The sequence below is a fragment of the Pangasianodon hypophthalmus genome, chromosome 10 (assembly GCF_027358585.1).
Source record: "Pangasianodon hypophthalmus isolate fPanHyp1 chromosome 10, fPanHyp1.pri, whole genome shotgun sequence".
NCBI classification, from domain to species: Eukaryota; Metazoa; Chordata; class Actinopteri; order Siluriformes; family Pangasiidae; genus Pangasianodon; species Pangasianodon hypophthalmus.
In genome coordinates this window covers 20,708,027-20,730,050 of record NC_069719.1, presented here as the reverse complement: position 1 = coordinate 20,730,050, position 22,024 = coordinate 20,708,027, and the positions used below count along the sequence as shown (strand labels likewise).

At 38.6% G+C, this 22,024-nt stretch overlaps 2 protein-coding genes across 4 annotated transcripts in view; one reads left to right on the top strand and one right to left on the bottom strand.

Moving 5' to 3' along the window:
* Positions 1-9,836: 9,836 nt before the first annotated feature.
* Positions 9,837-19,438, top strand: LOC113530102 (thrombospondin-1). Of its 2 annotated transcripts, none has more exons than XM_026919852.3 (23): positions 9,837-10,046; positions 10,213-10,298; positions 10,429-10,988; positions 11,633-11,708; positions 11,816-11,908; positions 12,016-12,125; positions 12,397-12,522; positions 13,101-13,197; positions 13,321-13,494; positions 13,673-13,849; positions 14,051-14,224; positions 14,315-14,442; positions 14,531-14,683; positions 14,968-15,186; positions 15,267-15,374; positions 15,787-15,946; positions 16,025-16,143; positions 16,512-16,746; positions 16,857-17,084; positions 17,181-17,452; positions 17,552-17,649; positions 17,743-17,882; positions 17,994-19,438. In XM_026919852.3, the coding sequence occupies exons 2-23, from the start codon at positions 10,238-10,240 to the stop codon at positions 17,999-18,001; spliced, it is 3,516 nt and encodes a 1,171-aa protein (XP_026775653.1). In that variant the 5' UTR covers positions 9,837-10,046; positions 10,213-10,237; the 3' UTR covers positions 18,002-19,438. The 2 variants fall into 2 exon arrangements, with proteins under 2 accessions (XP_026775653.1, XP_026775651.1); XM_026919850.3 differs by having other exon boundaries at positions 10,208-10,298.
* The window catches only part of fsip1 (fibrous sheath interacting protein 1), a 44,409-nt gene continuing 41,323 nt past the window's right edge, over positions 18,939-22,024 (bottom strand). For both annotated transcript variants that reach the window (XM_034307750.2, XM_053237625.1), the window contains exon 11: positions 18,939-20,632. In XM_034307750.2, coding sequence (XP_034163641.2) covers positions 20,363-20,632 — 270 coding nt within the window. In that variant the 3' untranslated portion in view covers positions 18,939-20,362. The remainder of the gene's footprint in view (positions 20,633-22,024) is intronic.

The window sequence follows — 22,024 nt, the reverse complement described above, 5'->3', positions numbered from 1 at the left end:
AACCCTTTTTCTACAGGACACTAAAAAAAAAGGTTTGATTATTTTTTAAATTACAGATAGCTTAAATCACCAACAATTCCACTCTTACATATACTATATAAAGAGGGGCTCTAAAGTGGTACATTGAGGAATGAAGTTCCTTGTAGACAGATGGCTTTATATGGCCTAAATGACTTTTTACAAAGCTGGAACCATCATTCTGGCACATCATTATGTTTGGAATTGATTGATGTGTAGTAGTGGGTGGTTCACAAACACAAACAGTGGAGCGTTGCAGAAAAGAAGAAGTTGCTATACCTCCATTAGCCTTTGCCCTAGTGCCTTAGTTTATCACTTTCCCCAGCTTTCAGCCTTAAGAATGCTTCATGAAAGCTTTATGGACCACCATGTAATAATAACAGACATAAGACTAATAGGCTCAGAAAACCTGCTGGAAAGGTATCAACTCAATGAAAGAAAAGATGTAGCCAATATAACAACCTGTTTAGCTTTGATACAAGTTTTCAAATCAAACACAGAGCAAATTACTGGTCAGTGTGTGGATTATAATGGTTGTATTTTGGTTGCATTGCACTTGTTAAAAAACAGATTCATACAGCATCCTGTAAATTTATATTTTATATAATAAGTTTATTCTAAATTGTATGTTGATTTAAAAAATTTTTTTCTTTAATTTGTAAGAAAAACAGACAAAAAGAAAAACCCTATAAACTGTTAAAAAATTTTTTGGAGCAGTTTACAGTGAACTATATTGTAAAGGCAGAATAAAAGTCTTAAACCCTACAGTACTAACTAGACTACTGATGTGAGCCATTAACTATGATTAACTATTGTTCAGTTGTTTCCAGTTGGACAGATAAAAATACTGCAGGTATTCGTTTCATACAAGGAATTTTGCTATGTAATACTGAAGTCCATCTGCAGTGTGAGACTCACATCTGTCATTATTGGACAAGCTCCAGTTTGGTGTAAGACAGGATTAAAATCGTATTGGGTGTTTTGGTATGCTCCACTCCTACCTCTGACCATAAATGGAGATACCATATGAGATTTTATGAAATGCAAAAGCACTAGTCATATTATTGCAGTACATTTACTTGCAAAATGTTCCAGTTATCCACTGGATTCCTTTTCCATAACACATTAATATTGCAGTATGGCTCTACTCATAGGATTTGAGAACATTCAGATCCTATGATTACTATATAGATGGGCAAGAATCAGTAACCAGTGAAAGGGTTTACATTTGGACACAACTTAATACAAAAACTGAAGAAATATCTCATCCTTCCAAAGGCATATTCAGACTCACCCAGTATCATGGTCTAACAATGAGATTAAGATGAATCCCGAGTATCCAGTGGGAAACTGTATTTGTGAATTGGGAAACCTATACAGTGTAAGGGTTTGTCTACAAATGGACATTAAACTTAAACTTTTATTACATAATACATCATTTTTTGTTATGCAACTTATAAAAATCTTTGATATGTTGTGGTTTTTTGTCATACTCTAATAATCACAACATAGGCTTTTATTTTTTACCGCATGAAAATGCAGTCCTGCTAACTGCTTTCTCCATCGTATTACTGTGACAACAAATGAACTAGCAGCCTCCTGCACCATGATTCCTGTTACAGTGTTATACACTACACATCCACCAGGACACATTAATACAACACAAACAAAATGTGTCTTTTCAACATGGTTTCATAATTTAAAAAGCAACACTTAATAAAGGTATCACTTTACTTAAATGCTATATGACATTCACATAAACACTTCCATAGACATTTAACATAAACCTACATACACATTTACTCTAAAGGCTTATTCCAATAGGTGTCAGCTGTTATAAGACTGCTTTTGTCAAATGATGTCAAGACAAAGCTTAACATGATAAAAGGATAAAGTTTATAACATTTAACATTAGCAGGACTGTAAGCTTATAAGTAAGTTTATAAGTAAGCTTATACACTTAGACCATGTACATAAGTGTATATTAGAGTAACATTATGGTTGTAATTTGACATGTCAAAACCAAACCAAAAATTTTGTTATGATATTTGTTAAAACCTACACTACAGTGGATATAAAAAGTCTACACACCCCTGTTAAAATGGCAGTTTTTTGTGAAGTAAAATAAAAATGACACTAAGATAAATCGTGTCAGATCTTTTCCCACCTTTATGTGAACTTTCAAAGTATACAAATAAAGTGAAATACAATCAGGAACCTTTTAGGGGGGAAAATATACAATAACTTAGTTGTATACATGTGCATCCCCCTAAACTAACACTTTGTTGAAGCACCTTTTGATTTTATTACACCACTCAGTCTTTTTGGGTAAGAGTCTATCAGCATAGCACATCTTGACTTATCAATATTTTCCCACTCTTTCTAGCATAAACATTCTAGATCCATCAAATTATACAGGCATCTCCTGTGCACAGCCTGCTTCAGGTCACAGATTTTTAATTGGATTCAGGTCTGGGCTCTGGCTAGGCCATTCAAAACATTGATCTTCTTTGGGTTAAGCCATTCCTTTGTTGATTTGGATGTATGCTTTGGGTCATTGTCATGCTGAAAGGTGAAATTCCTTTTCATCTTCAGCTTACTAGCAGATGTCTGAATGTTTTGCACTAAAATCGACTGGTATTTGCAGCTATTCATGATTCCCTCCACCTTGATAAAAGCCCCACTTCTGGCTGAAGAAAAGCAGCCCTAAAGATTGATGCTGCCACCACCATGCTTCACCGTGGGTATGGTGTTCCATTGGTGATGTGCTTTTTTTTTGCCCCAAACATACCTTTTGGAATTATGGAATTATTATACCTTTAGGAATTGGCCTCATCAGACCATAACACATTTTGCCACATGGTTTAGGGTGATTTAGTTGGGCTTGGATGGTTTTTTGTGAGAAAGGTCTCCGTCTCGCCACCCTACCACATAGTCCAGACATGTGAAGAATAAGAGAGATTGTTGTAACATGCAGAGAGTAATCAGTACTTGTCAGATATTCCTGCAGCTCCTTTAATGTCGCTGTAGGTCTCTTGGCAGCCTCCCTGGTAAGTTTTTGTCTTGTCCTTTTGGAGGGATGTCCTATTCTTGGTGATGTCACTGTGGTGCTCCATTTTCTTCACTTGTTGATGATGGCCTTCACGGTGTTCCATGGTACATCTAATGTTTTGGAAATTCTTTTGTACCCCTCTCCTGAACGATAGTTTTCAACAAGTGAGATACCATGCATGTTTTGTAAGCACTTTGCAGACCATGCCATCAGCAGTCCAAAGAGACCAAGAAGATGTGAAGAAAATTCTACAGAAAAAGCTGGCCTTTATTTGGTGTTAATCAGAATAATTTCATGATTAAACTTAGTTTAATTTTTTTTACTTCACAAAATTCTGCCATTTTAACATGGGTGTGTAGACTTTTTATATCCATTGTATGTAACAGTATTGTGAAATCAGGATTTAATGTTGATGCTTCCACCAAGTGCCATATTCAGGAGACAATTTTGAAAGTGCTCACCTTTGTTCACTTTTTCTAGTTAATCTCACTTGGCAAGCTATGTCATATTGTCACGAGTATGTGACTCGAATATCAGAGGTACACTAAGCAAACATAATCTTATGTCAGTTAAAATCTGGTACTTGTCTGGTAATGTCACAATACAACCTTATGTGAATAGAAATGTGGTACTTATAATGTCAATTTGTAAAGAAAATGAATGAAATGAGTGTTTATGACAGCTGAAAAATTGAAATAAACATTTATAAATATTTATGTCAGTTGTTACAAAGGATTTACCCAGATGTCTAGCCTTATGAACACTACACTTTTTATCCAAATAAATAACAGTTTAATTGGACCAAGTTGTAAGGAATGAACTGTAGGTGGTAATTTTACGTGGCATGGCGGCCAGTGGGTGGACTGGTGACTCTAGGTGTTTTTTGTTTTTTTATTTCCCCTCAGTGCTTTTGCCCTCGCTATACACGTTTACGCTGTCTCTGGTCTCTCTAGGACTACACAAGGAACTAGTATTTTATGAGTGAAATTTTTCCAAGACCTGAGACACAGCACCATTTAAGGCCAAAATAACTATCGAATTGTACAAAGGGATCAGTTCCAAAACTTTGTGCAATATATCAATATAAAGCAATACATAAACCTGTCATTTTTTCATCGTTGACAAGCTGTTAAAGTGTAAAACCTACTTACATTTCTGATTATATTCATAGGAACGCAGTCTATTGTCAAGCCATGAAAACTGCGACTTCTGGCAACACAAGGAGCCAAGAAAGCAACACAAAAAGTGATGCACGCTAACTGACTCACTGTATTTATCTAGATACCAAGCCCCAGGTCAGGATAAAAAGGCTGTTATCACCTGTCAGGAGGGAGATGCAGATCATGTTGAGGCTAGTAAATAGCCATAAGGCATAAGGTGTGCTGAAGAAAGTGAAATGGATTCTAATAAATAACAAAGGACTCATCTTACCAGTAATAGAGTCAGTATTCACTCATTGTTTATACTTAGTCATACCTGTGAGTCAGTATTGCTCATGCAAAAGAGGGACACTTGTAAGTTATGGAATATGCACCAAAGATAAACAGTACAGTTGAAATAAAACTGCAGAGGTGAAGTACTTCAATCCAGGGAAGTTCTAATAAACTCACTAGTTTTAACAGTGATATTAATTATTAGTGAAAAGAAAAATAACTCAGCATATTCCTAAAAATGTTATGTGAAATGTTTAAATTGGAATTAAGTGATTGCCTGAACTTTTAAAATCAGAAGTTTGTATGTTGAAATGTTGAAAATATCATTAATACTGTATATTAATAATATTATTCTACAAAAAAAAATCACATTCACGTAAGTTGTCTTGAATCACCATAAATTGAAAAACTTAAAAACTTAAAAACAAGCTCAATGCTCAGGTAAACCCTTCATTCATAACGGTTCACTGACCTTCACTAACTGCTTTATCATGATCAGGGTCATGGTGGATCTAGAGCCTAGGCACTGAGAATGAGGCAGGAATACACATCAACTCCCAATACCATGTACACACAATTTAGCACAATTTGTATGATTTAGCACAGCCAATCCACCTATTGGCATGATTTTGAGAGGTGGGAGGAAAATGGAGAACCCTGAGGAACCCACACAGAAAACAAGCAAATCTCCACACAGTCAGGGATCCCTGGAGCTGTGAGACTGCAACGCTACCCACTGCCCCACCATGCCACCCAAATTAACATATACTAGGCTCAGGCGTTGACTGCCACTTAATTCCCACAATTAGCTACAGGCTACAACTCAACAGTCATACTGCAGTGTTAGATGTGATCCGAAAGAGAAATTTCCACCAATTTTGTAGGTATGGCAAAACATACACCGATCAGCCATAACACTGATTATCCCTATACAGTGGCACCTCTCAAGGAGTGGGATATATTAGGCAGCAGGTGAACAGTCAGTTCTCAAAGTTGATGTGTTGAAAGCAGGAAAAATGGGCAAGCTTAATGATCTGTGATGGTTAGACGACTGGGTCAGAGCATCTCCAAAATCACAGGTCTTGTGGGGTGTGCCCGGTATGCAGTGGTTAGTACCTACCAAAAGTGGTCCAACGAAGGATAACCAGTGAACCGGCGACAGGGTCATGGGCGCCCAAGGCTCACTGATGCGCGTGGGGAGCGAAAGCTAGCCCGTCTGTTCTGATCCAACAGGAGAGCTACTGTAGCACAAACTGCTGAAAAAGTTAATGCTGGTTATGATAGAAAGGTGTCAGAACACACTGTGCATTGCAGCTTGCTGCGTGTGGGGCTGTGTAGCTGCAGACCTGTCAGAGTGCCCATGCTGACCCCTGTCCACCACCAAAAACACTTCAATGGGCATGTGAGCATCAGAACTGGACCATGGAGCAATGGAAGAAGGTGACATGGTCTGATGAATCATGTTTTACATCATGTTGACGGCCGGGTGCATGTGGCATGTGCGTCGCTTACCTGGGGAAGAGATGGCACCAGGTTGCACTATGGGAAGAAGGAAAGACAGCGGAGACAGTGTGCTGCTCTGGGCAATGTTCGGCTGGGAAACCTTGGGTCCTGGGATTCATGTGGATGTTACTTTGACACGTACCACCTTGTGGAGTCCATGCCTCAACAGGTCAGAGCTGTTTTGGCGGCACAAGGGGGACCTACACAATATTAGGCAGGTGGTTTTAATGTTATGGCTGATCGGTGTATATTGTCCTGCTACTTATGGCCCAAAAGTGCATGCTTATCAGGGTGAGGGCTGCTTATTCCTTTTGATCACTTTGTTTTTGAATTTGTTGGAAAGTGTATAAAGCCTGGAATGAGAGCCTATGTAGACAGTAGTTATACAGGGAATACCACCTCGTACCATTTAAGCCAAAGATCCCAATTTCCACAATTGAGAATTGGTTTACAAATAAATTCAGTGCCATTTTTATTGTACAATTATAAGGTGGCTTTTGCAATAATTTCACCTCAGAAACTGACTGAATTGACCTAATTCCCTTGGTCTAATTCCCTTCTTGTACAGCTCTCTGGAGTTTGTGGAGTGAACAACTATGTCATATGCCATAGTCTGACATTTTTATACATTTAATTACATTTATTTAAATTTTACCACAAACCTAGCTACAATAATATTCAAACAGAATTTAGGTCAGGTTTTCTGAAAGAACTGAAAAGAAACAGACTTCATTTGAGGTCTGCAATGAATTATTCTGAACAGAAAGACTTGTTTTGACCATGGTGCAGTATTTCTGAGCTGTCGGAGAATTAGCAGCCAACATTTGTCTGCTATCCAAACAGGGAGGGTGGGCAAGGAAGCTGCTCCTAACCTAATCTGGCAAGTTGTTATGCCCAACCATGCTTCTGTAAATGCTGAAGTCATGGACACGTCTCTACATACCTGCATTTACGTTTCACTGTGATTTTTCCAGAAACGATGACGATACTGGCCAGTAACTGCACACACACACACACACACACACACACACATACACGCACACACATATTCATCTTCATCTGTGGAGCTGTACAGAAGAGTGTTTTAAGATTTAATACCAAGCAGGGGAATGGTCTTTCTCAGAGTACTGTATAGCAGGCTGATGACTGCTAGGGCTTTGTTTTTCGGCACATTTCTACTGTCAGCTACTGTGCTCTTTGGGAATTAAGGAACATGCTGTTCTAGACAACCTGTTAACAATCTCCCCCTTTCATCTACAGCATCTTTGTGAATGGTCATATGCCCTCAATGCACTTTTTTGAATTAAATATGTAATTCACATGCAGTCCCCTCTGTAAATATTGGAATGGCAAGGCCAATTCTTTTGTTTTTGCTATACACCGAAGACAATTGGGTTTGAGATCAAAAGATGAAAACAATAGTTCAGAATCTCAGCTTTCATTTCCTGATATTTACATCTCGATATATTAAATAACTTAGAAGAAAAGCCTGGAAATGCATGGCATCTAGGGAAAGCATGGCACCTTTGGTGTCAGACCATCCAATTTTTAGGTAAGCAAAAGTATAGGAACAGATAGTCTTAAAGTAAATTGAAGTAAATAACACTTAATATTTGGTTGCATATCCCTTGCTTGCAATAATTACATCAAGCCAGCTGCACACTGACGTCACCAAACTGTTGCATTCTTCTTTTCTGATGCATTTCCAGGCTTTTACTGCAGATTCTTTTAGTTATTGTTGTCGTTGTTGTTTTGTTTTCCCCTCAGTCTTCTCTTCAGGAGGTGAAATGCATGCTCAGTCAAGGTCTGATGATTGACTTGGCCAGTCTAAAACCTTCCACTTTTTTCCCCTGATGAAGTCCCTTGTTATGTTGGCAGTGTGTTTTGGGTTATTGTCTTACTGCATGATGAAGTTCCTCTCAATTAGATTGGATGTATTTCTCTGTATTGGAAGACAGAATGTTTCTGGAGACTTCTGAATACATTCTGCTACTCCCATCATGAGTTACATCATCAATAAAGATTAGTGAGCCCAAGCCATGACACTACCTCCACCGTGCTTGACCGATGTGCTCATATGTTTTGGATCATGAGCAGATCCTTTCTTTCTCCACACTTTGGCCTTTCACTTTGGTATTGGTTAATCTCGGTTCCAGAACTTTTGTGACTCATGTCTGTATTTCTTTGCGAATTCCAATCTGATGCTTACTGCTGATGAGTGGTTTGCATCTTGTGGTATGGCCTCTATAAGTCTTCTTTGAATGGTGGATTGTGAGTCCTTCACCCCTGCACTGTGGAGCTTGTTGGTGATGTCACTGACTGTTGTTTTAGGTTTTTCTTCACAGCTCTCACAATGTTTCTGTCATCAACTGCTGTTGTTTTCCTAGCCAGCCTGTTCGAAGTCTGGTTGTTAGTACCAGTTAGACCAGTGTTCTCTTTCTTTTTCAGGACATTCCAAATTGTTGTATTGGGTACGTCCAGTGCTTGTGCAATGGCTCTGATCAATTTTCCCTCTTTTCTCAGCTTCAGAATGGCTTGCTTTTCTCCCAAGATTTCCAAGAATTCCAGTTTTACATTCCAAATTTCCTTCAGTAGTAGAAATGAATTTAAAAATGAAGTCAGGGGGATGTTAAGTGTTTGAAATGTGCCCTTAAATGTCAATTTAAAGTGACCTGGCCTGTAAAATCCTCCTCAAAATATCTTACATTTATTACAATATCATACCATATATATATATATATATATATATATATATATATATATATATATATATATATATATTTTTTTTTTTTTTTTTTACTTTTTTTATTTTTTTTTAAATTAATAAAAGGGTGAAACTTGAGTTTAAGGACATATGTTGTACTTATTTGCTATCGGGAAGCATATGTTTGATTAAATTTGACTGAATTAAATGAATACAACTAAATCTGGCCATAAGGTATCTACAGTATACTTAGGTTCATATTATTGAACCTGTAACATTCATCATGGGGTTTCTCAATCATTAATACACTTGATATCCTGATTAGGGCTGAGATTAATCCCAGGAACACACATATAAATACCGATATGTGATATGGGATTTTTTAAAAACATACAACAGTAGAAATAAAGCATGTTACTGTGTAGGACATTTCACCTAATGTGTTATGATTACTATATACATTAGTAAAGGTTTATAAGCTTTATTCACAAAAGTTTAAAGGTTTATTCATATATATATATATATATATATATATATATATATATATATATATATATATATATATATATATTGTAAAGGTTTAAAAGTTCTGCCTATTTACAGAGGAAAGTCTTTATAGCTGAAGCCCAGTAGACTCTCTAGTGGACATATGGTGCATTTCTGAAGCCTTTATTATATAATAAGCAGTACAGTTACATGGATTTGAAACTGGGATTCAGCCTAAACATGTTGTAAATACAATAATCATATATATGTTTTGATCATGTTATTAAAAACTTTATGACACTGCATTCAGCAAGGTTTCTAAATTATAAATGCTACCTAATACTGAATGAAATTCAAAATCAGGCATAAATATGAGAGTTTATGACGATCATAAAACTGACTGTGACATTTTATTCTTTCGACAGGAAACGTGGGTTTGGCCTGAGCGCGTCTTTAAAATATTTATCCGCTGATGGAAAGTGCGACGGAATGCATATTTTCCTCGCTTATTACCCGCACTGGTGACGTAAGCTGTAAGTCCGGCCCCCTTCCCCCTAACAGCGTCTGATTGGCTGAGACGGCATTTTAGGAATGTCTAGAAATTGGTTAAATAGCCTTTGCTCTGTACTGAAGTCTGTAGTAAAGGCTGAGATCTGAACTTCATAAGAAACGACAGTATGAATGAATAGACTACCGAGCCTGCTGGATAGAGTTTTCAGGAAATACTTAAACAGTAACTGTGTACTGAAATAAACTTGTTGGATTTTAGGCTTTCGGAGTTCGAGATTCAGAAACAAAAGGATTTAAACAACACACTTTTATTCATCGTTTAGGGATATCTGTTCTTCAGGTGAGTAATCCAATGTAAAATGTACAATATATGACTGGAACTTTAAAAATAATAATAATAATAATAATAATGATCTGCTCTGATCATGGTATATGTGTCCAGGAATGTATTAGAACATCTGTTTTAAATAATGGATCTATAAACATATTGTTTGTTCTCAGTGCAGCCAGCTGTGTTGAGGTCTGAGCATAATGTTGACCACATTGTGTTTACTGCTGATGCTGTGGAGTTCACAAGGCAGCGTAATAACAGGTGAGAACTAAAACGGACATTTCTTTATGCACTACTTGCTGAAATGTGATGATCAGGTGACGGAGCTGTCCAGGCGTCTCACTAGGAGCCTCCAGGTCACTGACTGCGTGTTTCCCCTTTGCGTTTACAGAGAGCCGAGAAGACAATAGCGTGTATGACTTACTTGAGCTCTCCAAGGCACAGAAAAAACACCATGGAGTGAGCCTAGTGAAGGGACCCGACCCTTACAGCCCTGCTTACAAAATCCTCAACCCCAACCTGATCCCTGCCATCCCTGAGCGCTTCTTCAGGGATCTCATTTACTCCATCCAGGAGGAAAAAGGCTTCCTATTCGTGGCCAACCTCAAGCAAGCCAAGAAGACCAGGGGCAGCCTGTTCTCCGTGGAGAGGAGAGATGGCTCTGGTTCTGTTTTTGAGCTTGTCTCAAATGGGCCTGCCAATACTTTAGATCTGATTTATGCCACAGCAAGCGGGCACCACGAGATCTCAATCGAAGATGCACAGCTGGCCAGCGGCAGCTGGATGAACATCACCCTGTTTGTGCAGGAGGACCGTGCGCAGCTCTATATTGGTTGTGAAGAGATAAACACAAGCGAACTAGATGTGCCTATCCACCAGATTCTGACACAGGAGGTGGCTGACGTCTCTGTCCTTAGGATTGGAAAAGGAGCAGTGAAAAGCAGATTTATGGTAAGTGCTTCTCAACTTATATTCCTACAGTGTACTCCTCTAATAAGGCACTTAACAATGCTTGGTTAGGTTGGGTCATTTATTTTCCTCAGGGAGGACATTTTTACTCTTCTCCTTTGTTCAGACTCTGGCATTTTCACAGTCCGCACACTGAAATGTTTTCACTGTCTGCATTCCATGTTAATTAAATATATTGCGTACTTTATAAATCAAAAACGTATATCACACATACAGTACAGAAGTGGGAGAACATATCTGGTTCAGTGGGACAGTTTATTGTGAGCTACTATTACATTTTTATTGCCTGTCAAGAACTTGAGTAAATCAACATTTTATCTATTGCATTCCAATCCAGTTTTTGGGGGGCCTTCTGATTGTCCACATATTTTCCCCAGCTCTCTACACACCCTGATTGCTTGTTTTAGATATGTTAGGAACTGGGAGAAAGCAAAAATGTGGACTGCCTGGAGGGCCCTGCTACCCAGGTTGAGGGTAGCCTGCTACCCAGGACTGAAAAACTGAATACACCGATTTAACTTTCTGACAGTGCTATTAAATAATTGCAAGCAATACTAAAAGAACTTTACCTACAGGAACCCGCACTTTATTTTCACCAGTTCACCATTTGCAAATTTTCTCTACAGGGAGTGCTCCAGAATGCACGCTTTGTATTTAGAACCACTTTGGAGACGATCCTTCGTAACATGGGATGTGAGAGCTGTAAGTAATTACAATAATCACGAGAAGCCCTCATAGTTCTAAAATGAATCACTTTTGGTCAAAGCTAGAGTAAGCAGTGCCAATATCAGTGTTTGCTCTCTGGACAGCCTCCTTCATCATGGATGTCGTGACCCTTGACAACCCAGTGAATGGCTCCAGTCCAGCTATACGCACAGATTATACTGGACACAAGACCAAAGGTAGGTTTTTGCACATTCTTTTGTTCTTTATTCTTCTTTGTACTTGCACTCTTTGATGGATTGTGGAGTTTCAGAACAAACCTTTCTTCTATGTCCCTGTGATTCAGATCTCCAGGATATCTGTGGTTTCTCTTGTGAAGACTTGGCCAGCATGTTTAAGGAGCTCAAGGGGCTTGGTGTGGTTGTTAAGCAACTGTCAAATCAGCTCCACCAAGTGGTGAGTATTAGAAACAGCTGTTCTCAGCCTGTGCTGTCTCTCTGTCTGTCTGTCTGTCTGTCTCCACCTCTCTGTTCAACTGCCGCACCACTTGTACCTTAATTACCTTCTTCTCTGTGCTATACAGTAGCTTAGCCTCATGCAAATAACAACAGTCTCTCACTATTCCTTCTGCCATTCTTATGCTTCACATGCACTTGCTGTAAAGGCTGCCCTTGTCCCCAATGCAGCAGCTCTGCTAACACATTATGTTTACTTTGTGCACTTCCAGACTACAGAAAACAATCTAATAAAGAACCAAATTAAGAAATACAGTGGGGTGTGCCTGCATAACGGCATCGTCTACAAAGATAAGGATGAGTGGACGGTAGACAGCTGCACCCACTGCACCTGCCAGGTAAGCCTGCATCTGAATGGAGTTATAACAGATGTCCCAATCAAATAGATTTCTATTGGTTATTAATTCAGTTAGTTAAAAGCCAGTGTTGTTCTGACCCTGCCGTTTAACTTTTCCCCATCTTTCTAGTATATTCCACTACTGGCAAGTTTCAGTAAGCTGGCCTGTAGTGATAGACAGAAGACATGGGTCATAATGAGATGCAAATGGAAACTTGTGGTTGTGTGAACTTTGCAGAATCCGTTCAGTGACCACAGAGCATTAGCACATTAGTCAGTCTTGTCTGTGTTTAGAAGAGAGTGTTGGAGTATTGCTAATTTTATTTTCTTTCCAACCATTTTGCTAGCAAGAAGTTGGTTGGATAATGAAAAAGGTTTCACTCACTCTGGCTGGAGTTGCTTGATTTGCTAAAAAAATGATAACACACAGAAATAAATGCAGTACACTACCTTACCTATTATAGATCTCTAATTTATCATGTGTGCACAGTGTCACATACATTTATTATATCTGTTATTCTGTGTCTAAGCATTGTAAATCATAATAATCTGGACTAAATACAGTATTCCTTTCCATAGAACTCTGCCACTATTTGCCGGGAAATCTCCTGCCCTCTCATGCCTTGTGCCAATGCCACTGTGCCTGATGGTGAATGCTGCCCACGTTGTGGAACTCGTAAGTTAAGCATTTTTCAATGTTGCCAATACATTGTTCCATAATTTGACTGCATTTCTCTAAACTAATAGCAATATTATTTAAAACAGCTAACCAACTCTCTTCCCCTCTCTCCCTCTTCAGTGAATGACTATGCTGACGATGGCTGGTCTCCCTGGTCCGAGTGGACTCACTGCTCAGTGACCTGTGGCCGTGGCATTCAGCAGCGTGGCCGCTCATGTGATCGCATCAACAACAACTGTGAGGGTACCTCGGTGCAGACCAGAGACTGTTACCTGCAGGAATGTGACAAACGCTGTGAGTCATTATGCATGTGGGAACTTGAAAATTCAAGCCTAATCTGTACCTACTCACTATAGATCAACCAATTATCCACACAATGTTTCTACATTAAAAACAGTATTTTCTGTACACAAAATGCAAATTTGATATAATAAAAAGCAAGGTTGACTAAGGTTAAAATTTTGTATTGCAGTCAAGCAAGATGGAGGCTGGAGCCACTGGTCCCCCTGGTCCTCATGCTCAGTGACCTGCGGTATGGGAGTCATCACTCGCATCCGCCTCTGTAACTCACCCACCCCACAAATGGGAGGCAAAGACTGTCAAGGAGAAGGCAGACAGACAGAACCATGCGAGATGTCCCCTTGCCCAAGTAAGAAATTTTCATACCTTTATATAAAACAAGTATTTGTAGTTATTATTGCTAGCACTGTATAACAGTGTAAAGTTTATCTTATCAAGGAATTGGATTTTGTAAAATCACTAAATAGCAAAGTATTTAACAAAAGTTTACCTGATACATAAATTGCTATCAAAGACCCAATCTCTGTTTCCCTCCCTATCTGTGGTGTAGTCAATGGAGGCTGGGGGCCATGGTCACTATGGGACTCTTGCTCTGTCACTTGTGGTGGTGGACTGCAGAGTAGACATCGCCTTTGTAACAATCCTGTGCCCAAATATGGTGGAAAAGAGTGCATAGGCGATTCCAAAGGCACCCGTGTGTGCAGCTCTCAAGACTGTCCCGTTGGTAAGCAGGACACTCACTTTTAGTAGTTTATTTGTCTTCTATTGCCAAAATTGTCCAGCAAACCTGATCCTCTTTTTTTTTTCCCCAAAGATGGCTGTCTTTCCAACCCTTGCTTTGCTGGTGCTAAGTGCACCAGTTTTCCTGATGGCTCCTGGAAGTGTGGGGAGTGTCCACTTGGTTATACTGGAGATGGTATCAACTGTCAAGACATTGATGAGGTATGAACATCGTGAAGAAAAATATGGTACATATATTATGTCACGTGATAATACTGTGGCTTGTTAAATGTAAACTTTATTTCTGCAGTGCAAAATGGTTCCTGATGCTTGCTTCACGCTCAATGGAGTCCATCGTTGTGAGAACACAAATCCAGGCTATAACTGCCTACCATGTCCTCCTCGCTACTCTGGAACTCAGCCTTTCGGCAGGAGCAGTGAGCAAGCAATGGCCAACAAACAGGTAAGAGAGGTTCTGATGAAGTCCTACACTCTTGTTCTTCAGACCTGTACAGTGTGGAGTCAATCAGTAGATCTGATTCAATTTATGAACACCCGTACATTTGGCAAGAGTTTAATTAAGAATTTTGGAGTAGTGGTTCCGAAATGGGGCTTTGTGGATGGTGTCACTGCAGTGTGCAGCCCCTAGTTTGATAACTGTTGAATTAGACCAAGAAAAAATGACAGCTCTCATTCTGTTCATTTATGGGTAGAAAATAACACTCAGTCATATCATATCTCCTCTAGGTCTGTGCACCAAGGAACCCATGTGAGGATGGCAGCCATAACTGTAACAAAAAGGCCAATTGTATTTATTTGGGCGTTTTCTCTGACATCATGTTTCGCTGCGAATGCAAGCCAGGCTATGCTGGTAATGGTTATATATGTGGAGAGGACACTGACCTGGATGGCTGGCCCAACACTGATCTCCACTGTGTTGAGAATGCCACCTACCACTGCAAGAAGGTAACTGTCCTCTTGATTGTATGCTTAGAAACCACATCTCCTTGAGGTTGCAACCCCTTAATCCAAACTCAATCTTATAGGACAACTGCCCTGACCTTCCCAACTCTGGGCAAGAGGACTATGACAAAGATGGAATCGGAGATGCTTGTGATTATGATGATGACAATGATGGGATTGCTGATGATAGGGTGAGTTGAAGACACTTTTTCCACTCCTATGCAATGTTCGTTTATGCAAAGAACAGCAGGAATTAAAGAAGAGTAGAGGCATGAACTAGTCTACCAGCAATAACAATAACAGGCATAATGTCAGTGCTCTAAAACCTTTTGGTTTTATATATATATGATTTAAAGTTCTATTTAGGAGAAAAAAATGAACTGGATAAATAAATAGCACGTTCAGAGCCAAACATTAAATACCAGCACAGATGGATTCTGAATGTGGGATACAGCTCAAGGCATTGATGTAGTGTTCATGTTGTTGGGTAAAATGGGCCCCATATGTTTAAATGGTTGCTTTAGTACATCTCTTTGACATTACATTGTCTGCACTGACGCATACAGAATGTTTCAGTATTAAACATGTTTCTGTCTGAAACAGGACAACTGCCCATTTGTCTTCAACCCAAGGCAATATGACCAAGACCAAGATGAAGTCGGTGACCGCTGTGATAACTGCCCATATAACAGCAATCCAGACCAGATTGACACAGACAAAAATGGGGAAGGCGATGCTTGTGCAATTGATATCGACGGTGATGGTAAGAGTCAAGCTTAGCAAATGCGTAATAGGGAACAGTCCAAAAATACCCTTGCTAATTAAATGATTCATTGCTCAGGTATTCTGAATGAAAACGACAACTGCCCATACGTGTACAACGTTGACCAGAGAGACACTGACCAAGATGGGGTTGGAGACCACTGTGACAACTGTCCACTGGAGCACAACCCTGATCAGGTAAGTCACTCTCCATTCCTGACATGTTTTGCCAGTGACTTTTTTTTTTTTTACAACTTGGAATGTAGGGCAACACATAATGTTCAAACCCTATAAACATTGCTTTGCATGCCCCAGACCAGAGTTGTACTTGTGCAACCTATATTTGAGTAGATAGAACTGAACAAAGATATAATGTAGAATAGAAGTTAAACTGGCAGAATTCTTATTGTGGTATTATATCATGAGCCATGAATGCACCTCTATCCATGTGGGAGTGAAGAGTTAAGAAAATAACCACTGAATTATTGAGGCATTACAAAACTAATTAGCAGTCCTTCACAATGATGGTCTGCACAACAGCTTCATTCATTATTTTCTTCCTACAGATTGACTCCGATTCAGATAATGTGGGTGACAAATGCGACAGCAATCAGGACATTGACGACGATGGTCACCAGAATAATCTGGACAACTGCCCATACATCCCCAATGCCAACCAGGCTGATCATGACAAGGATGGCAAGGGTGATGCATGTGACCATGATGATGACAATGATGGTGTACCTGATGACAAAGACAACTGTAGACTGGCCTTTAATCCAGATCAGTTAGATTCTGACGGTAAGCACAATTCCAATAGCATCAAAACTTAAGACTTGATTTTTGGATCAGTTTTTGTTTTTGTTTTTTTAAACTTTATCAGTTTGACCTAAACATTACATTTCTTCTAGGTGATGGACGGGGTGATGTTTGCAAGGATGACTTTGACCAAGACAATGTCCCTGATATTCTGGATGTTTGTCCAGAGAACTTTGCCATCAGTGAAACAGATTTCCGTAGGTTCCAGATGGTTCCTCTAGACCCCACAGGAACTTCACAGATTGACCCCAACTGGGTGGTCCGCCATCAGGGTAAAGAGCTTCTTCAGACTGTCAACTGTGACCCTGGCATTGCTGTTGGTAAGTCATCAAAAAATTCAATTGAATAGAACAAAAAAAGAAAACATCAATGAGGGCATAATTTAACCATCATCATTGTCTTCTGTTGTCTCTCAGGATATGATGAGTTTAATGCAGTGGATTTTAGTGGAACCTTCTTCATCAATACTGACAGAGATGATGATTATGCTGGCTTTGTGTTCGGCTATCAGTCCAGCTCTCGCTTCTATGTGGTCATGTGGAAACAGATCACGCAGACCTACTGGTCTCAAATACCCACAAAAGCTCAGGGCTACTCTGGACTGTCCATCAAAGTGGTCAATTCCACCACAGGTCCAGGAGAACACCTTAGGAATGCTTTGTGGCATACTGGAGACACAGCAGGACAGGTAAATAGCATTTGTTCTTGAAAAATGTGAAAAGTGCTAGGTCAGATCTTTTTTTTTTTTTTTTGCAGATTGTGATATTTTGACCATCTTAAATTTCAGGTACGCACTTTGTGGCATGACCCCAAGAAAATTGGCTGGAAGGATTTCACTGCGTACAGATGGCAGCTGATCCATAGACCCAAAACTGGACTTATCAGGTTAGTGTCCATCTTAAAACCTTTTCTTTTATAACAGAAACAGAAAACCCATGGCACACACCTGGTCATCTTCCTGTTCTTTTTTTTCCACAGAGTCATCATGTATGAAGGCAAGAAAGTCATGGCAGATTCTGGAAACATATATGACAAGACATATGCTGGTGGAAGACTTGGCCTCTTTGTCTTCTCTCAGGAGATGGTTTACTTCTCAGACCTCAAATATGAATGTAGAGGTAATTTACATTTTTAATTTTTTTTAGAAATTACATTGAAATATGAGTATATTTCAGTTGCAAGCACTTGGCAGTGTACTAATATTTATTTTGGATATACTTTTCTTTCAGATGTCTAACAGGATGAATTTTTAAGAATGTGGCATCAATTTTTTTTGTTATCGACCAAGACATCTAAATGTGTGTTATGAGACGAGGCCTAAGGAACTCTGTTATGGTGGGACCAAAGCAACAAAAGGAAACGTTACAAGGTCATGTGACCTTTGAACTAACACCAGCTGGATGACGATCATATACTTGCAGAAAAGCAGGTAAATCATCATCTCTGCATGGAACAGGGAAACAAAACCCTTGAAAACTTCTCCATTTCTAACCTGGTCTCCTGTTAGTGAGGACCAAAAAAAAGAAGAGTTATTGTTTCTAATTTAAATGTATAGATCTGCTGTGGACTATGATCCTGAGAGAAAGAAACCTCTCATAATAAGAAGTAAAATCAGCTTACTATGTCCTTTTAGTACACAGAAATGGGCTGTCTGTTACTTCAAGAAAATGAGTGATTTCTGTATGAATGTTTGTCAGAAAGACCCCTCGTGATGATTAAGTGCTAACTGAAAAGCCACTTGCCCTTTTCTGGAGGCATTAAATACATTCTGATGTTCTCAGGGTTAAAGGGACCTTTGTCATCAATGTTTCAAAGCAAAACAGTATGTACCACAAAGTTATTTACAATACTTAAACCATATCTAAATAGGAAATTAATTATTGCCTGTTACCATGTAACAGGCAGATAGACATTTCAGTTGTCACTTTGTATTAATTTATATTATTGATACCCATTTTTGTGTGTGTGTGTGTGTGTGGGTGTGGGTGTGTGTGTATATATATATGTATGATAGAACATTGAGAACAAACTGGATCTTTGTAGTAGAATTTCTTTTATTATGTATTAAATAGTAGTGATTTTTATCCAAAATCCAAACCATTTTGTAGTTTTTAGCCATGCTTGTACTATGCTCTGCATTCTAAACAGCAAAGAAAGACAATATACAAATAATACCTCATACTAAAATATAAATCAGTTACATTTTTACTTAGTTAGCAATGTTGTACAATCATATGTTTTCAAAATGTATATAATACAAAATATTTTTGCCAAATAAAATATCCCTACAGGGCATAAATGAATTTTTTATGTTGTGCTTAGTGAATGAATGATTCATTTTTAAATAATAAGTTATTATTGACATTTGATGTATTTGAAGATGTAATTTCATGTTGTAGATATGTGCTATTTAAATAATTTATCAGGAAGTGTGACATGTTTTTGGAAGTGTTCTGTATGTATAAACAGTTTGCACAGTGATGTGAGGATGTTTTTATTGTCTTTTGTTGTTGTTCTTGTTGTTCTTGTTATTAGACCCCCACCTTCCATTGAGGATTGCCTTGTACTATGAGGGTTGCCTTATATTTTTATATTTAAAATTTCTCCCACAGAAATGCTGTTTTTACTTGTATGTTATTTTTAAAAGAACAAACAATAAACAGTTAAAATTAAACTGTTGTCTGAGTTTTTGCGCTATGTATTAAAATAGCCAATGTCCAATAGCCAACCAAAAAAATTCTATTCAAAGTTTCATACATGCAGCTAAGAAAATAAGAATAATTCTGGTATCTTTTTCTCTGTAATATGTGATCATAAGTACCTGGTCTAAAAACAGAATCAAACACACTGACTTGGTGATTATTAATGTTTTAACAGCTACACTTCATTCCCACAGTGCACAGCCATCTATATTCTATTTAGGCCAAAAATCTCCCTAAACTGGGTGACTGGCCATTCTCATCTGACCTCTGTCATCAATAAAGTGTTTCTGTCCACAGAGCTGCTGCTCACTGGATGTTTTTTGTTTCTTGCACCATTATGTGTAAACTCTAGAGACTGTCGTATGTGAAAATCCCAGAAGATCAGCAGCTACTGAAATACTCAAACCAGCCCATCTGGCATTAACAAAAGTCACTGAGATTACATTTTTTTGCAATTCTGATGTGTGAAAAGAACACAAAGTGAAGCTCTTGACCTGTATCTGCATGATTTTATGCATTGTGCTACTGCCACATGACTGGATAATTGCATGAATGAAGAGCACAGGTGTTCCTATTAAAGTGGCCAATGAGTGAATGAATTCAGCACTTCGGGGCAAACATGCCTGGAATGTTTCTCCCCATAAATCAAGTTGTAATAAATTACACTTTTCAGTCATATTTCAGTTGAACTTTATCAGTGTACGGCACTTAATCAAAAGTAATGTTTAATAAAGATCCTCTACTGTCATGTCTTTTGTAACAGTTTGCGTGTATTAGGAAATACAAACACATTTCAACAGCATTGTTGTTATATAAAAACATATTCTGGGCCCTACAGGCTCTACATTTTTTGCTACTCTTTACCATACTGATGCTAGCTTCTTTCTCATTTCACATTAAGACTGCAGCTTCACCACTTGTGCTTCTTGTTGCTGGGTTCTCTGCTCTTGGACAGGACTGGTTGGAGTTCCACAAGCTTCCTGCAGCAACTCTGAGAGAGCAGAACTGGATAGACGGGGTGTACTGGCCAGCAGAGACATTATTTGACCTTCTACAGCACAATAGGGTTCGGGGTCTGAGAAATCTTCTGTACATGACTCAGAACTTCTGCTCAAGGCCATCTCACATTCCACCAGCAAGTTCTTCATTTGCTCTTCAGTCAAACTCTGCAGGTGCAAACATGACAGATCAGAGAAACACAAATTTGTCTGGTGCACAAACAGAGCTAGTAGCTAAAGTACTAAAGATCTTTAACTTGACAACAACATTATCTTTCAGGATTAGTGGAAAATCTAGACATGAATATTCTTATATTGTCATCTCACACAAATCATTTGCTGTGAGTGGGGTAAATTCTTTAATGCTTTAATATTACATGACCTGATAACACACTAACACCACACTCCTGCCACCAAAGTCACCTGAGCTACTTATACTGGACCTGTATCTGTTATAATACTTACTTACTCACTTACTTACTTACTAACTAACTAGCTAACTAACTTGTTTGTTTGTTTGTCTATTTATTTAGAGGAATATTTGCTGGCTTTTCCTAACAAAAATTATGATGAGACTCCACTGAATGCTAAGAGACTATGAGAAAGAGAAGGTAGTTAATCAACCACGATCACTAAGACTGAAGAATTGCCAGCTTAAACTACAGCCTAAAATAGAGCCGTGTTTCCACTCTTACAATGAAAACAATACATGACACATTTTTGCCCACTGATATAACTAGTTTCTGGTTATGTTTAATAAAACACACTTTTGATTTGACAGTAATCAATTTTATATGCTGTACTGTTCATCCTGTCACATCCCATTACAAAGAGTCACATGTACACAACAGTGCTGGGTAGATCTTCTCTTTCTGCTGCAAAAGTGGATGGTCTCATCTGAGCCCCCTCAGGATCTACCCAACATCTAATGTTTCACTCAGACCTTGGCTGTCATATATCACATCACATCACATGCTGATTCTGCCTTAGGCGATAAAGCAAAAGAGTAATTTACCTGTTTGGTAATAATCAGAATCACTGTGGTTCCTCCTCTGATTATTCTTCTATTTCATTTTTATTCATGTTTTCTTCTCTAAACTGTCAAGACAGGCTCCACAAACTTGACGTATGTTTTTAGACTTGACTTCAACCTCCTCTAAGCTTGCATAATGGGAACTTTTGTCTAAGAGAGACATGTAACCCCAAATGGTAGTCTTTCCATATTAAAAGTAATAACTAGCCACTATAACAGCAGATCTCAGGAAAGATTTTTTTATATATATATTGACACAAAATCAAACCCCAACCACTGGGAAATTAGAATAATTGACTCTAAATGATAGAATGTACCATAATGAAAACCCTATGAAAAAGTCCTATGAAAAATGCAAAGTAGGTCAGTGGTCAGGATTTGACACTGACTTTCTTGTGCTGGAATCTTCTGTTGGCCTGGGGAAAACATGCCTTTGGATCAGGGATTTATGTGTTTGAACACGCTGAAACTTAAAACAGTTGCAGAAACTCTTGGGCTATCTCTGTAAGCTGTACAGGAATTGCATA

Bases quoted from the DNA above. Each gene is read 5' to 3' on its own strand.
- LOC113530102 (XM_026919852.3), top strand. From the start codon at position 10,238: ATGTTGACCACATTGTGTTTACTGCTGATGCTGTGGAGTTCACAAGGC. The intron at 13,850-14,050 runs GTAAGAAATTTT...TCTGTGGTGTAG, and splicing joins CGAGATGTCCCCTTGCCCAA to TCAATGGAGGCTGGGGGCCA. The intron at 17,085-17,180 runs GTAAGTCATCAA...GTTGTCTCTCAG, and splicing joins TGACCCTGGCATTGCTGTTG to GATATGATGAGTTTAATGCA.